Genomic DNA, 16,706 nt, shown 5'->3' on the forward strand with positions numbered 1-16,706 from the left:
TAGGTAACATCCCCTCAAGGCTTGACGATGAAAAATTTCCCATTTACCAGGAGGAAAAACGTGGAGAGAACTGTTCCGGGAACACCCAGATTCTTACTATCTAGGTAGCTTTAAATTGAGATTTTGGTGGAAAAGAAGGAATCAGACCTGACGAGGACGCGGCAGCGGTAACTGGCCGCCAAGGGCTCTGTCAGGCCGACATCTGTGTTTTGCCATAAACTGGATGGGAGCTTTGGGGGGTTATCTTCTAGGTCAGGTTTTCTCCAGCCTTTGAGGTGTTCTGCCAGAATCAGCGGCTGGCGCAGATCAAGGCTGGAGGGGGCGGGATGAATCCCCATGGAATGGCCTCCTCTTTCACCTTACTCAGGGTTTGCCATTTAATCTCTGTGCACTTTGGTTCCCCAAACTGGGCAGGGGAGAGAATGTCTTGTAACTCAAGATTAGCCAATTACTAAAATGTGCTCAATTGTGCAGAGTACTGGACGCGGTGTGCAGTACATCATGTTCTTGGCCGGTGAAAATGAAGAAAAAATATGGTTCTTGCCCGTAAAGGAGTTTTAATCTAATTAGGACAATAGTTTCTCCCCCATTGGGCCATAAATCTCTTGAGATGGGAACAGTATTTTACATCTTTGTAAGCCTACACAACGACTGGCACATTGTTGCCTAGTAAATGCTGAATGAATGAATAACTGAAGTAGCAAGAAGAAGATATTAAAAAAAACCAAAAGAGCATGAATAAATACCCAGCTAATATAGTGGAAACCATTTACCCTGAGTGAGCACGGAGTAGGGGAATTAACAGGACCAAATGGGATTTGTTAAAGTCGTGAATAATAATGTATGGAAGCAAACTCTGGGAAACCTCTGAATAACAGGATGACCTTTGGCAAACCAAGTCCCTTTGCTGGACTTGCCTCTTCTTTATAGCTTTATATTTTACATTTAAATCTATGATCCATTTTGAATTAATATTTGTATGTGGTGTCAGATTTAGGTTGAGGGTTTTGGGGTTTTTTCTATCTAAGGATGTCCTATTGTTACAGCACTATTTGTTAAAAAGACTATCCTTCCTCCCCTGAACTGACTTTCCTTTTCTTTAAATGAAGGGATTAAATTAGTTGTAGAGGATGTCTCCTCTACCTTCCGACTCTATGATGTGAGCCCATTTATGTTAACATGTGCTTCCTATGAGTAAGGCCATCTTTCATGTCATACACATGACATATGTATAAGGAAGGTCATTTAGCTGCATCTTAGAATCCAGCTATTGGATATTATTCATTTGATAGAAAAGGGATTTTCTTGCTTAAAAAATAGTTTTGGAAGATTGAGAAAGTTGGGTAGACAGCATTAGGAAATCAACTATTATTGTCTTTGGACAAATGTAATGAAACTTTCGTTTCTTATGTCACTCAGAATGCCCCCCCCCCCCAAAACCCAATGGCTTAGGCCTTCAGAAACTAAACAACAGCTGGTCAATCTTCATCTGAATCTTGGATTCACACATAAAATGGTAAAATAGTAATCGTGCCACCACTTTAAATAGGGCAGTTGAGATGTAGGTCAAGAGGTGAGCACAGAGTGAGTCTTTAACTGAGAGGACACAGATTTGCCTCTTTCTTAAGGAGATCATAATCCTTGTCACAGAGTAAATATATTAAGCATAAAAGTGAATGGTACTGATGCTCTGTAAAGTTTCAGATGCTTGTAGATCCAATATGCAAGCAAATATATACGTGAAAGACATTTGAAAGCTAGAGTTCTGTTCTTAAAAGCCATAGTTATGAAATCTCTCATAAGTATTTAGATAATGAGTCAGAACAAGGTGATAAAAAAATCAGTAATTTTCTGAGAGTGCATGATCTGTGGAGTCATACCTCCTGGGGCTGTCAGCTTGTGAGCTTTCAAAATTAAGCAGAGTTTGTACTTGAATAGGAGACTTCTACAAACAACTGCTCAAAGGGAAAACAACAATAGCAACAGAATAGTTAGAGGTTGAAAGGAGTCTGGCTATTTAAAAACAATTATTTAGATCTTTTCTGCCTTCCTGAAGCCAGCTCATTTTATAGCACCGAAGAAAGATACTACCATGTTTAGAAATAAAGCAAGCAAGCCTAACAGCTAGGAAGATGCTGATAGTACATCATTTTAGATGGAATGAAAGCAAAGGGGAATTTCATTGTGGAGCGTCATTGTGGAAAAACCCCCACATTGTGACTCAAAATTCTTGATTTTTATTCTCGGTTCTGCCTCTAAGGGGTTGATTGACCTTGGGTAAATCAATTGATTTCTCTGGACCTTGATTATCTCATGTAGAAAATTAGATGTTCAGACTAGATGACATTTAAAGTTCCTTCTACTTCTAAAATTCTATAATTCTTTTCTAGACCCTTAATTCTTTCTTGTTCCTGTAGCACTTCTCTATTGACTCTGCAGACATTTATTGAGCACCTACTGTGTTCCAGCTGAGGATTCAAGAATGAACTAAACTAGACACAAAAGTTTATATATGATTCCACTTATATGAAATGTCCAGAATAGGCAAATCCATAGAGATGAAAAGTAGATTAGTGGTTGCAAGGGGTCAAGGGAGGGGAAAATGGGGCATGATTGCTAATTTCTTTTGGGGTAATGAAAATCTTCTGAAATTAGCTAGTAGCAATGGTTACAAAACTTCATGAATATACTAAAGCCCATTGAATTGTACCTTAAAAAAAACGTAAAAAATGAAAAATGAGCTAGGCAGATACAACTTTGCCCTCACATTATCTCACAGCAAGGTGGAGTGGATACATAAATGCAAAATGATATGGTATATATTACAGTGGGCACATAATCCGGACTTGGTGGTGGTGGTGAACCAGGGAATAATTCCTTGAGAAAATTATACTAAGGCATGTCTAGGGGATGAGTAATAATTGGGAAGGGAGGAGGATGTTTCAGGCAGAAGGAATATTACAAAAGCCGGAAAGCTAGAGAGAATATAGGGTAATTAAAGTGGACAAGAATACCTGGTGCATTAAAGTGTAAGGGAAAATGGTTGGAGACGTGGCTAAGGAGGCATGAGCCAGATCATGAGCCAGATCAGGGTAAGGAGTTTAGATTTTATCCTGAGGGCAGTAGGGAGCCATTGAAATATTTCAGTCTAGGAAGTTACATAATCAATTCTGTAATTTAGAAAGAAAATCCTGGCTGCAGTACAAAGAATAGACTGGAGAAGAGTAAGACCAGTGACGGGCAGAGTGGTGGTTGTAAAAGTACAGGCAAAAGATGAGGCTGATCTGATCTAAAGCAGAGATGACAACAATGTGAATAAAATGAGGAGTGGACATTTGAGAAATATTGAGACTGGATGTGGGAATGAGGGAAGGAACATGGTTGAGTCACAATTTTTAGGCCTGAGCATCTAGGTATTATTTGATGGTATCATTCAACTAGCTAACATACAGAAATAGGTTTGCAGGGGAAATAATTCACATTTGGATATGTTGGGAACATCAAAGTGGAACTGTCTCATAGTCAGAGGTATAGATCAGCACCTCCCAGAGGGACCTGAGTTGGAGATATACATATGAGAGTCATTAGAATAGAAATAGTAATTGAAACAATGGGAATGCATTTCTTCATCCAGGGAGTGTGTTTAGAAGTTAAAAAAAAAAAAAAAAAAAAAAAAAGGAAAGGAAAGCTCCTATGATAGAACCTTGAAGGGCACCAAAAGCTAAGAAATGGGCAGGGAAAAAGTCTGAAAGTGGCAATGAGAAGGAACAACTGGGAGGCTGGAAGAAAACTAGGAGTTCAAATACTAATATAAACTTTTTAAAATAAACATGCTTTGTTACATACAATGAAATGTGTATCAGACAGTGTTACAAGTACCATACAAATAATGCCTCATTTAGGCCTCACAACAACCCTGTGATGTAGGTACTGTTACTGTCCCTACTTTACAGGTGGGGAAACCAAAGCACACAACCTGCACAAGACGATATAGCAACTGAATTGCAGATTGAGATTTGATTCTAGGCAGTTTGTCTCCAGAAGGGTTCACGTGCTTGACCCCATGCTATGTTTCCTCTCCAGATAAATATATGCCCCAATAAACACTGTAAGAGCCTTGGAAAGTTGGATTTGTTGTCTGCATTTTACAAAAAGGAAACTGAAGCCCAGAGATATTAAGTAATTTGACCAAATCACAGAGCTACTAGGTAGTTGAGCAGAATTTGAACCTAGGTTACTTACCTCCAAAGCCTTTCTCTTAGACTACACTGCTGGCTATTTTTCTTTGTATACATACATATGTGTATGTAAAATTCAACTTTACTTATTTTCCAAATGTTAATTCCGCAGGTATTTCCCAAGTGCTAATAGTGACTAGTTTTGAATCCCTTCTCAAAAGCAAGTACCCTGGGTGTCTGAGTTTTCAGTAATGGTATCAATTTAAACTAGGTTATCCATAAATTCCAAAAATATTCGTGAATGTAGTAAATGCGTTGTGTTCTAATTGGCTGATGCTATTTTCAGAGCTTTATATTCTAGAAATGTCTTCAGAATATCTTATGATCACAGAGAAAATTTTAAAACCCCATTAATATAGAAAGCTATTTAAAAATCATTATTCCTCTTATTTATTGTCTCTAAGACTAATAACTACCGCAAAAGGGGGTGGTTTACCATGGTTTAATAGGCCAGAACTTATTGTAGTTACTTATTTTTCCCATTTTATTTCCTGAAGTTGTAAGGGTGACAGTTGATATGTTGAGTTAGTTTTGAAGGTTACACTCAGAAATGAAGGTTATAGTTTGAAGTCAACAAAAGATACCTTGGAATCTTAAGGACCAAAAGACTATTAGGTGGGGTTCAGTCTCATATGAAATCTTGTAAAAGAGTGTCCCCTAGTGCCACTCTGAAGAAGTAAATTGAGAGAAATTAAGTACTGTTTATAATCTCTATCACCACCTTGTGGCAGTGTCCTCAAATAATTCTGCCCTCTTTTATTTGCAAAATCTTTCAGAATCTTGCATTAATCTATACACAAAAACGGGTCACAGGCTATCTTGGGTGATCCAGAATGGAATTTCTTTAAGTGGGTTATTTTACAAATATTTTGGTCAGAACTCTATAAAACCTTGAAAAGAACCCCCAAGTAAGTCCTTTGAAAAGAAAAAGGGAAATTTGCTTCTTTTTTTGTGTTAGTGAAGTGATAGAAGTGAAAACCAGATATATTTTAAACGTTAATGCTTTTTGTTGTGGTCAAGTGTACATAACAAAATTCACCATCTCAACCATTCTTAAGTGTATAATTCACTGGCGCTAAATGCATTCACAATGTTATACAACCATCACCACTATCCATTTGTAGAATTTTTCATCATCCTAGGCAGAAATTCTGTACCCATTGAACTTCCCATTCCTTCCACCCTCCAGTCCCTGGTAACCTCTATTCTACTCTCTATCTCTCTGAATTTGACTACTTTAGGGATCTCTACCTATATATAGCAGGAATCCTGCTATATTTGTCCTTTCATGTCTGGTTTATTTCACTGAGCATAATGTCAAGTTTATCCATGTTGCAATGTGTATCTGAATTTCATTCCCTTTTAAGGCTGAATAATATTCCATTGTGTATATCACATTTTAAAAATCCACTCAACTGTTGTTGGACATTTGGGTCGCTTCTACATTTTGGTTATTGTAATTAATACTGTATGAACATTGGTGTATAAGTATCTATTTGAATACCTCCTTTCAATTCTTTTGGGTATATGCCTAGAAGTGGCTTTTCTAGATAATATGGTAAATATATTGAACTTTTTAAGTAACTGCCATACTGTTTTCCACAGCAATTACACCATTTTACATTTCTACCAACAGTGTACAAGGATTCCAATTTTCCCCCACCTTCACCAACGCATGTTATTTTCCTTTCTTTTTTTTTTTTGAATAGCCATCCTAATGGGTGTGAAGTATAAACATTAACTTTTGAGTTGACTTTGAAAATCAATTACACATGAAGTTAATTCAAGAAATATTTTTGAGCCCCTCCTATATAGAGAGAACTGTTACACTCTGAGGGAGTAACAAAGATGACTAAAATACATTGTTGAGTCTTTAGGTGCTTTACAATTCATTTTTCTCCTCCAAATGTATTTGGGAATAAGTAAGTTAAATTTTCATTGGGTGGTGGGAAAAAGTAATCCAGAGATCTTACAGTATTTGTGAAAACTGGTAATAAATATAAAAATGTTTGTTAAACTAATTCTCCAAAGAATACAGTCAAATGCTCACTATATAGTTGTTCTTTGGAAAATTCACAGTAAGGATGTGTTAGGCAAGGTCTCTAATTAATTTTTTTCTTTTACAGGTTAGATTTGTTAAAAGAATCCTGATACATTTCTATAATGGCCACTGCTCAGCTCTCTCGCTCTATCAGAATTCACAAGGCATCTAAGGTATTTATTCAGAATTAAAGAAAAACCGATGACTATTTACTGAGTTAGTTCAGAATCATGACTTTAATCTTTGGTGTTTTTTTAAACAGCAGTTTTATCAGTTAATTGGCCCATAATATTCTGGCAGAGTATGTCTACATTTTAACTGGCTAATGGATTGAGGTTGTTCAGGAAATTAGAATGGATTCCTACAAAGTAACTTACTGGGTGCTTGTTTTGTGTTTATATATTTAGACTTTCTAGAGTAAAAGAAATCAGAAACAAAAAAAGATGTTTAAAGAGAATGGTTCTTTGTTAGACATTCACTTCCTGACACAATTAGGAAACTTCTGATGCACACTGTGATGTAATTACAAGAACTGAAGGAGAGAGCACTGAGAGAAACTTGGATGCTGGGGCCCAGGGGGAGCTTGCCGGGGGCAGGCAACCTTGCTACCTGGGCAAGTTTGTCTTGTCCCATGACATTCTCTGATGAATCTTTCATTTATTCATTGAGAGCTCAATATTATATAACTTATAGGCAATACTGTGTTATTCTCTGAGAGAATTAAAAAAAAAAGAATCTTCATCTTCCAGAAGTTTCTAATCTCATTAGGGAAATAAGATTCACAGGAGTTAAGTCAATATACAAAGTAGTATATGCATTAAGTATATGTGAAAAGAATAAAGCAACACAAATTATAGGAATTTAGAGATTTTATATAGACTGGAATGGTTTGTATATTCCTCAAGAAGGAGAAGGGCTTAAAGTGGACCTTAAATAACGAAAAGGATTAGGATAGAGGAGAAAGAATTCTATGAGGAAAAACTAGCATATCCCTTGGCTCAGAATAAGAAGTGAGGTTGGCATGTTTCAGAGAATAACGAACATCCTTATTGGAGTGGAGTGTCATCATCTTGGACAGAAGTAGGAAATAAAATTGAATAAGAACTTTGGGGACAAATTAATGTGGATCTTAAAAGCAAGGGTAAGGAATTTTTGCTTTATTCTGCAATCAATGGCAAGTCAGCAGATTTAATCAGGACACTGAGTAAAATAATTGTTTTAGGAATATTAAGCTGTAGCAGAAGTAGGAAAGATTGAAGTTGAAGGAGAATTAGGGCAGAGAGAAAGCAGTCATCTTTCTGGCTCAAATTCAATATATTTACCAAGCAGACTCCTGATCTCTTTTAGTTTCTTTAGTATGCTTCCTTCCTGGGGGGTAAATGCTAAGTTGAGTATATGAAGTGCAATCAGCTTGGCAGTTATTTTTCTTACTGTAAACTAACAAATTGACCTTTTGCTATAAACAGATCTTTGTAGTTTGAACTACATGAGCTACTTCTCCCAGTATATTTTAAGTGACTATGATTTTGCCTCTTAATACTTAAAACAACAATAATAGTAAATATAGAAGCTAACATTTATTCAGCACTTACGATGTGCTAGGCCCTGTGCCAAGGGTTTTATATTATTATTTCAATTAAACCTCAAAATAAGGAGGATACACTGAAGCTCAGAGAAGTAAAGTAACTTGCCTTAGGTCACGTCATGTAGCTTAACAGCTAAGCTGCCAAACCTCACATATCCTTAGCACACTGTCTTATTAAAATAATTTATAATAGTGTTTTCTATTATCAAGCCACAGTATTTTCATGTATTAGACATTTATAAAAATGTGAATGATTACCCTTAAAGATTTAGATCAGCTGAGCTGAGAGAAAAATCTCTGGAGTATAGAGAAGTAACAGAATTCTAAAGGCCTTTTCCAACCATTGATCTTCATTATTACAAATGACCTTTTAGATTCTGTATTTAAAGTAAATGTCTTTATATTTTCAGGTTATTTAATTTTACAAATGGTTATTATTCAAGTATTGCCTCTAAATTTTGGCATGTTTTCAATAAGTTATTATATATGTCCCATGGCAGCTATTACCCAATTACCCCCAAAGAACCTTAATTCCTAGGCCCCATGGGTGCAAAAAGCAATTTTCTGTCAAATTTTACACACATACACATACATACACATGCACATTACATACCTAATTCTCCTTCGACTTTAATCTTTCCTACTTCTGCTACAGCTTAATATTCCTAAAACAATTATTCACTGTCCTGGTCAAACCTGCTGCCTTTCCACTAGTTGCAGAATAAAGCATAATTTCCTTAGCCTGGCTTTTAAGATCCATATTAGTTTGTCCCCCAAATTCCTATCATACATGCAAGACTAATAATTTTATATATCTTTTTAACTAAATATAATACAGTTTGGAAAAAAGGAGGAACTGATCATTCATTTTCACTATATAGTGTAGCAAAGAAGTAAGCCTATATTGCAAAATCATGTCTAGAATGTCCAAAAGACATTATAGAATCAGATCTAGGTATGGAAAAGCTTTAGGGGAATTCTTTTTCATCTATAGGCATATTTGTGAGTAGTACCTGCCTCTAAGTAACAGAATTATTAAAACTTCAGCAGTTGAAATGTGCAGTATAATACAAAAAAAAAAAAAACCAACCCTGAATTTGAATAAGGTAATCAGAGATTTATCATCCTGACTTCTACTAGTGTAGATCAGTCTCACCTGCTTTTGTACTTTTTATAAATGAAATCATACACTAGTACTCATTTGTATCATGTTTCTTGCGCTCAGCTTTATGTATGAGAGTCACTTATATTAAATTTACTTGTAGATCATTCATTCTCAATGATCTATAGTATATCACTGTGGTAATAAACCACCACTTGTTTATCCATTTCCTTGTTGACGGAAATTTGGGTAGTTTTCAGTTTGGGTCTATTACAAATAATGCTGTTATGACCATTCTTTTGGTGAACGTATGTTGAGTGTATACCTACAAGTGGAATACGGGTCACGAGATATGTTTATATTTAGCTTTAGTAGATATTACTAAGCAATTTCCCATAGAAGATGTACCCATTTATGCTCCTACAACCACTGTTTAAAGTCTTTTGAGCCATATCCTTGTCAACATTTGATATTTTCTAATTTTTAAAAATTTTAGTCATTTTGGTGAGTATATAATGTTATTGCATTGTGATTTTAATGTGCATTTCTCTGATGAAGTTCAAGCACTTTTTCATTGTTTATTGGCCATTTGGATATCCTTTTTTGTGAAGTGTTTGTTCAAGTCTTTTGCCCATTTTTCTTTCCAGGTGTCTTTTTCTTAGTGAATTTTAGGAGTTCTTTATACATTCTGGATATGAGTCCTTTGTCAGATGCTGAGAATATCTTCTTCCACTCTTGAATTGCCTCTTTGTTCTTAATAGTCTGTTAATGAACAGAAGTGCTTAAGTTTAATCTAGTTCAAATCATCAATATTCAGAAAGTACTTTAAAATTGTAATGTATTGACACAACACCAGCTGGAGTTCATGAGACATATTTGGTGCTTGGATTAAAGGAGACAGAAAAAAGCAGTGTCAGACTAGTTGTGACAAAAATGATCAAATTTTTATTTTTGTGTTAACACATGTACACAATAAACATTGAATGATATGACAAACACGTTGAAGTGATAACTCAAGATACCAAAAATCTATCAGCAAATATTCTATATGCAACATAACTATTAGTTGGTAGACACTTCTTATATACTGAAGTAAAATCCATGCATCTGTCACACTTATGGCATTTCTAATATGGCACACTATTTCTTAAGGCAGATTAGCCAATCTTTTAAGGAAAACTGTATAAATCATTTAATACATCACACACATACATACAAACTTTAGAAGGAACCTATTGTTAGCACTGATACATTTTTCTGGCAGGGGGAGGAGGTAATTAGGCTTATTTATTAATTAATTTATTTATTAATGGAGGCACTGGGGATTGAACCCAGGACCTTGTGCATGCTAAGCATGCACTCTACCACTGAGCTATACCCTCCCCCCAGCATTGATACTTTTTTGTAGAACATTCTGATATCTTACAGAACCTTAGTATTCTGCAGAACTCTAGCTTAAGTGAGGCACAGAGATATGGAAATACATGGCAGTAGCATAGTGGATGAATAGTAGTTCCACCTGGCTAGAGAGCAGGGTGCATAGGAGAGGGTAATGAAGTAGGGACAGAGGGCAGAGGGTGGTAAGGCAGGAAAGCTAGGCAAGCATAAGATTTGACATTTCTCAAATGCCTCACTTGAACTCTATCCTGTACGAACACGGGGAGTGTCATGGTAAGATCTGTATTCTTCAGAGACTAATGATGGCCACATGAAGGACAGAGTGAATGAAAGGAACTGTTGGAAGGAGATGAGAGGCTACTGCAGCCATAAAGGGGAGAAGTAAGCATATCCTGAGCCAAGGCAGTGGCAGTGACAAGGGAAAGGAGAAAACAGATTGGAGGACTCTTCTGGAGAGAATTAATAGGATTTAGTAATTGGATTTGGGATATGGAGGAGAGAGAGAAGCCAAAGATGACCCCACCGCTAGCTTGGATGATTGGAGTGGATGCTGATTCATTTGCCCAAGAATGAGATGTGGGATCAGGTTTTAGTCAGGGTGATAAACTGAGTTTGAGGGGTCTACAAAGTGGTCTAGGTGCAGATGTTCAGAAAATAGACATATAGAAGTCAGAACAGAAATAAGGACTTGAAGTCTTCTTTGTATATACTATACCTGAAGCAATGAGACTAGATGAAATTACCCAAGAAGAGAGCTTTGAAAAGGAAAAAGACTGAAGACAGAATTCTGGGGTGGGGCCAAAATTTAAAGAGCAGAAAAATTGGAAAAAATAAAAAACAATTGAGATAGATATGGAGGGAGGAATAGGTGAAAAAAGAAAAACCAAACAAAAAAAACAAAAGAGAATAGTATTAAGACAGCTGAGAAAAGACAGTGTAGGCAAAAGTGTCAAACTTTGCAGAGGAGTTTCATACTGTGAGGACTGAGACGAGGTCAATGCTAGGATATATTTTGTGACTTTGGAGAGAATACAGTAGAGGGGGGAAAAGACAGATTGCAGTGGGTTCTGAAGAGTGTGTGAAAGGAAAGCTTATACAATCACAGTAAAAAACCCCAGCTTTGCCTCAAATCCATGGATCATCATAAAATAAATTATATTAGTCTTGAATTACTTGGATAAATGTCTCTGCCTTTGCTCTGCTTTGCCTGAACATCTAATTTAATACAATATTCAAAGCCCTTTTCCTTTTGATTATCTATAAAGGTATCAGATTTGAAGTCTTGAAAGAGCTTTCCATTTTATTTCTGGTAATGGCATGATAGGCTGAATATATTAAAGAGTACTGATCTTTTTCTTTCTCCCCCCACCAGGAGACAATTTTCCCATCCCAAATCACTAATGAGCACGAGTCATTGATAATGGTGAAGAAACTCTTCGCTACTTCTATCTCATGCATTACATATCTAAGGGGCCTATTTCCAGAAAGCTCTTACGGAGAACGCCATTTGGATGGTAAAGTTTAACTAAATGGTTACTTTGGCTGGTGTTGCCCTTTTTCTCTATTTGGCAGGAATAAATGTTTAATTTCTCACAGAGTGTGCTAATTCCCAAGTCATGGATGGGCCTGTTCTTCAAGATCAATTTGCTAATTCATTTTCCATTTTAATTTCACTATGTTTAGTGGTTTTACTTATAGGAACCATTACTTCCTGGCTAGATACCAAATGACAGACTGAGGAGAAAAGAAATCTATCTGGACAAGCCCAGTAATTCTAAACCATACCTATAAAAGCAGCAACCAGATTGAAATCTATTTGGGTGCTGTACTTTGCACTAGTCTGTGCCTCAATTGAATTTGTTCTTTAAGGTAGGCTTTGGCATTGAGGAATTTTAACTGAGAAGTGTAATTCTTCCTGTTAACATATACAAATATACCAGGAAAAAAGATATACTCATGGCAAGCCTATTTGGTGATTAGCATGGATATTAAGACAATTATTATTCTAATCAGCTCTGATCTTTCTGAATTTTTCTCTTTTCTTCTTTTCTTCCTTTTATTTCTTGTGTCCTTAAACTCATGATTTCATTTCTTTATGTTACAAGCTGTTTCTGTCTCCTTTCCTTCTCTTCTATTAAAAAGAATGTACCTAGGACTCTTCAATTTTTCAAAAATCTTTCTGTTTAAAAAGCTGGATTGTGATAACAATTCAGAAAATCTTGCTGACTTGTCACTATAGTGGGAAGTATCATTTGGAAAATAAGTGCAGAGAGCTACAAGTTTCCTTGTAAGATGTTATTTTTCAAAATCTAACTACTTTAAATTTCTCAGTCTGTATTTAATGATATACTTTGGCCTCATTCCAATCTAATTTTCTTAAATTCTCTACATGAACATCAGTGAAATGCATGTGTGCTATAAACATAAAAGCATGGTATCTGCAACTGTAACAACCTCATTTGTATTATGTTCTCTTTTCGTGTCTAGGATATAAATCTGTAATAGTGAAAATGTTTATATATAGCATATAGTTGCAGTTTCTCCTTTTGTTTGGAATATAGAATTGGTAAAAAAGACATGTTTTGGGTAATTAAGCACTTATTATGGGCCAGTCGCTAGCTTAGGCATGGAGGGTGATACCATTCTTTATAGCTTTATTTTTTGTGACAGTTTTAGTGGAAGTGACATATCTCCCTCTCAATGTACTTAAAGTAGCATACATCATAAAAATGTTCAGTACTCCTATATTACTCTTTTTTTTTTTTTTGGGCAATCTCTAAACGTTATACCAACATGGAATAATTTTAATATCCCTTAATAGCAATAGAGGTAACATCAATTTTAGGATAGGAAATCAATATGAAAAGGTGAAGTGACTTATATAAAGTCATACATGAATCAGTAATTGACTTTAGACTGATCTACACCAAAATGTGTAATATGATTTTCCTATTCTTCCTTCCTATAGTAAGGTAGTTGAATTTCAGATAGAAATTAATATTTGAGAATAATCCGTGGCAATATTTTTCATCTGTTTTTTTTTCCACTGAGAGGGAGAGAAACACCATAGAAGTGATTTGAGATTGAGGTGTATGTTTTAAATTGGTTAATGGAGATGGCCTCAATACTACCCTATGATTACTTATGATTTAGCAGAAGCAGAGAAATGACACAAGTTGATTTTGTAAGCAACTCAGTTGTGCTACGTTATAGAAAGGAAGACTGCTGATATACAATAAAAATTGGAACTAAGCCAATTATCAACATAGGATTTATTTTTAAATTAGATATTTAGAGATTCAAAACATTTTTATAAGCTATAAAACTAAGTGAGTTATATGGATAAAATCATTAAAGGAAATACCCTTATTTAGCACAGACAATTTTAGTACAGCAGACTGTGTTTCTATTTTTGTAGACCTCACTTTAAAAATCCTCAGAGAAGATAAAAAATGTCCTGGGTCACTGCATATTATCAAGTGGTAAGTAACTGAAATTCCACCCAAGTTGAACAACATTATTTTTATCATGGCTGAAATTACCCGTAAGACTTTATTTGGTAAGAACCTTTCCTTAAAACCATTGCCTTCTTCCTTTCTTTTCGTATTTCTTTTTACACAATTTCCTACAAATGTGTAACAATTATTCAGTATTATTTTAAGATACTGATTTAGTTTTGCTTTTGAAGAAAATAGACTTTCTTTATACAAGAAAGAAAAATATCAATCAAAATTTGATTACTCATCATATGCATGTCAGTGTCCTAAACATTACAAGAGGCAAAATGAAAAATAAGATGTGGTTCCCTACCTCAAAATTGTTTATCTATTATTTATGAAGTACTATCAACTTATTAAAAAATACTAGGAGTTTTAAAAAAATGATTAAATGGGAAAGGTGAAATGATTATCAATTTAATGTATTTCAAAGCAAACAATGTAAATCAATTCTGTACTTGAGATTCTTTTTGGCTTTGCATCTGGTCCAAATTGACATCGAACATTTATTTCTTGACAGGATTCAAGGTTGTTTTGATGCTTTGGAAAAGAGATACGTAAGAATGTTTTTAAATTTATACCAGAATCAAAGGCTCATCCTTTATCCCTTTAAAAGAAAAGCTTAGCCTTTATTTTGTTGTGTTTTAGCAGTATACTGTCTTACCCTTGCATTCATAAACAAATTTCTTTTTATTTTATGTCTTTGTAGTCCTGTTGATATCTCATTTACATCAATTAGCAATGAAACCCTCATTTTTCTTTTTTACGTACTTGTATCTTTTTGACCACAGAATTTCCTCTGAAGTCACTGGAAGAGATCCACAGGATGTGGGACAGGGGAGACAAGAATCTGGCATTTAGCACATTGAACATGTTCAAAATACTGGCGATTCAATTTGCAGATATTGCAGAAAGGAAAAAATGGACGAATAATTGGTTTTATTCTATGTCAGTTTTTTTTTTTTGCTAGCTATATTTGGCACATGTATATAATCTGGTTCCTCAAAACAGCTAGTATTGTAGCTTGAATTTTTTTAAAATGCAGCTTGAATTTTAAGTGCATTAGATCTTTCTTGCTGCCCAAGACAGCTACGAAGGGTGTAAAAATTAGAGGCTCCAGTCCTAGCTGACGAGTCAGTATGTATATAAATGAGTTTTCCATCACTGCTTTCTCCCCCATTCCCCATCTGTGTCTTCTTTTTACTCCTCTTCAATTCCTATTCCTTTAAGAACCGTTATGGTGGAGCAAGCCTTACATTGGATTATTTAGTTGCACTGGTACATTTCCTTTTTCACTGAACAGTTATTACTTATGATTTATTAAACACTGACCTGGGAGACTGAGGAATATAAAAGTAAAACAGATACGGGGTTGTGCTCACAAAGACCATGGCAGAAGATAAATGACATTCATATGCATGGCTGATGATCAGCTATCGCATACTGGCATAACTGTACCTGTTGTTAAAATATTGAAGTATTCTATATCAGGTGGTAAATAGTTGTTTCTCTGAGAGCCCCAATGACTCCCACCAGTCCTCCCCCTCCCCCAACCAGTGTCTCTGTTGGGATCTCTTCAGACTATTCCACAATCTAGCAACTAAAGGGCTGGCACCTGGCCCAGGGGGAGCATCCAGGAACCCAGCTCCAGGGCTAAGTTGGCATCTTTTCTGATTGGTCAGTACCTGTGCCATGTTGGGCTGTTACATTTTGATTTTTTCATATCTATTTGATATTTTTACATAAAATATCACCTTTATCACAAATATAAATAACCATAATATTCGTTAGAAAGCATTGCTTGCCAAAGGCAAGATACTGATCATGTGCAGTGGAAGTATGGACAAGGCGGGGTTATACCCAGTGAGGGGCATGGAGGAAATCTGTCGGAGAAGATGACTTCTGGGATTGAAGACTGTCAGTATTTAGACGGGTTGAGACGAGGAGAAGGTCACCACCAGTACACGGAACAGCACTCATCCATCTCCCTTGTCCACTCCTTTAGCAGCAGTTCCTGAGTGTCCATCACTGAGGGGCAGCACAATACAGTTAGGAGCCCAAGCTTTAGAAAATGTCAGTCTGAAGCGACTCCTAGTTCTGCCACTTAGTATCTTGTGATCTTGGGCATGTAACCTATTTCTTGGTAAGTTTCTTTACAGTAAAACAGGAATAATAACAGAATCTACCTCTTAGGATTGTTTGAGAATTAAATGAGTTAATAATCTAAAGGAGTAGTTTTCAAACACTAGCTTGCATCAGAATCACCTGGAGGACTTATTAAAACACACATTGCCAGGCTCCACCCCAGAATTTCTGGTGTGAGAATTTGCATTTCAGATCAATTCCAAGTGATGCTGGGACCACTGCTCTGAGGATTGTACTTTCCAAGGCATCACTCTCTCCATTGCTCACCATGTTCAAGCCACACAAGGATTCCAGAGTATGCCAAGTGCCTTTTACCTTTGTACATATTGCTCCTTTTGCCTGCAAAATTCTCTTCCTTACTTTATGCCCTTTATCTGGCTGATTCCAATGTATCCTTCAGGTCTCAGCCTAAATATTTACCTCCTTAAGGAGGCCTTTCCTGACACACACCTCCCACCGTTCTCCCAGCCTAGATTGTCTCTCTCTTTAATGTTCTCAGGCGCCCTGTGCTGCTGCTTCGTAGCAATTAACACAAGTATAATGATGTGCTTCTCTGTGTGATTTTCTGTTCTCCCGTGCTGGTGGCCATGTTCTTTGAGATCAGGGGCCATTTCTATTTTTGAAAGAATGAATGAGTGAATTAGTAATTAAATAATTCCTATAAATTAGAGTTTCACTGTGTAGCCTTAAAATCAATTGT

At 35.9% G+C, this 16,706-nt stretch overlaps 1 protein-coding gene across 1 annotated transcript in view; it reads left to right on the plus strand.

Annotated features, from left to right (window-relative positions):
• Nucleotides 1–6,401: 6,401 nt before the first annotated feature.
• Nucleotides 6,402–16,706, plus strand: part of HORMAD2 (HORMA domain containing 2) — a 49,719-nt gene continuing 39,414 nt past the window's right edge. Inside the window, exons 1-4 of the mRNA XM_010951314.2 lie at nucleotides 6,402–6,452; nucleotides 11,737–11,878; nucleotides 13,783–13,846; nucleotides 14,382–14,418. Of these exons, the coding sequence (XP_010949616.1) occupies nucleotides 6,402–6,452; nucleotides 11,737–11,878; nucleotides 13,783–13,846; nucleotides 14,382–14,418 (294 nt within the window). The remainder of the gene's footprint in view (nucleotides 6,453–11,736; nucleotides 11,879–13,782; nucleotides 13,847–14,381; nucleotides 14,419–16,706) is intronic.

The sequence above is a fragment of the Camelus bactrianus genome, chromosome 32 (assembly GCF_048773025.1).
Source record: "Camelus bactrianus isolate YW-2024 breed Bactrian camel chromosome 32, ASM4877302v1, whole genome shotgun sequence".
In the NCBI taxonomy this organism is placed as follows: domain Eukaryota; kingdom Metazoa; phylum Chordata; class Mammalia; order Artiodactyla; family Camelidae; genus Camelus; species Camelus bactrianus.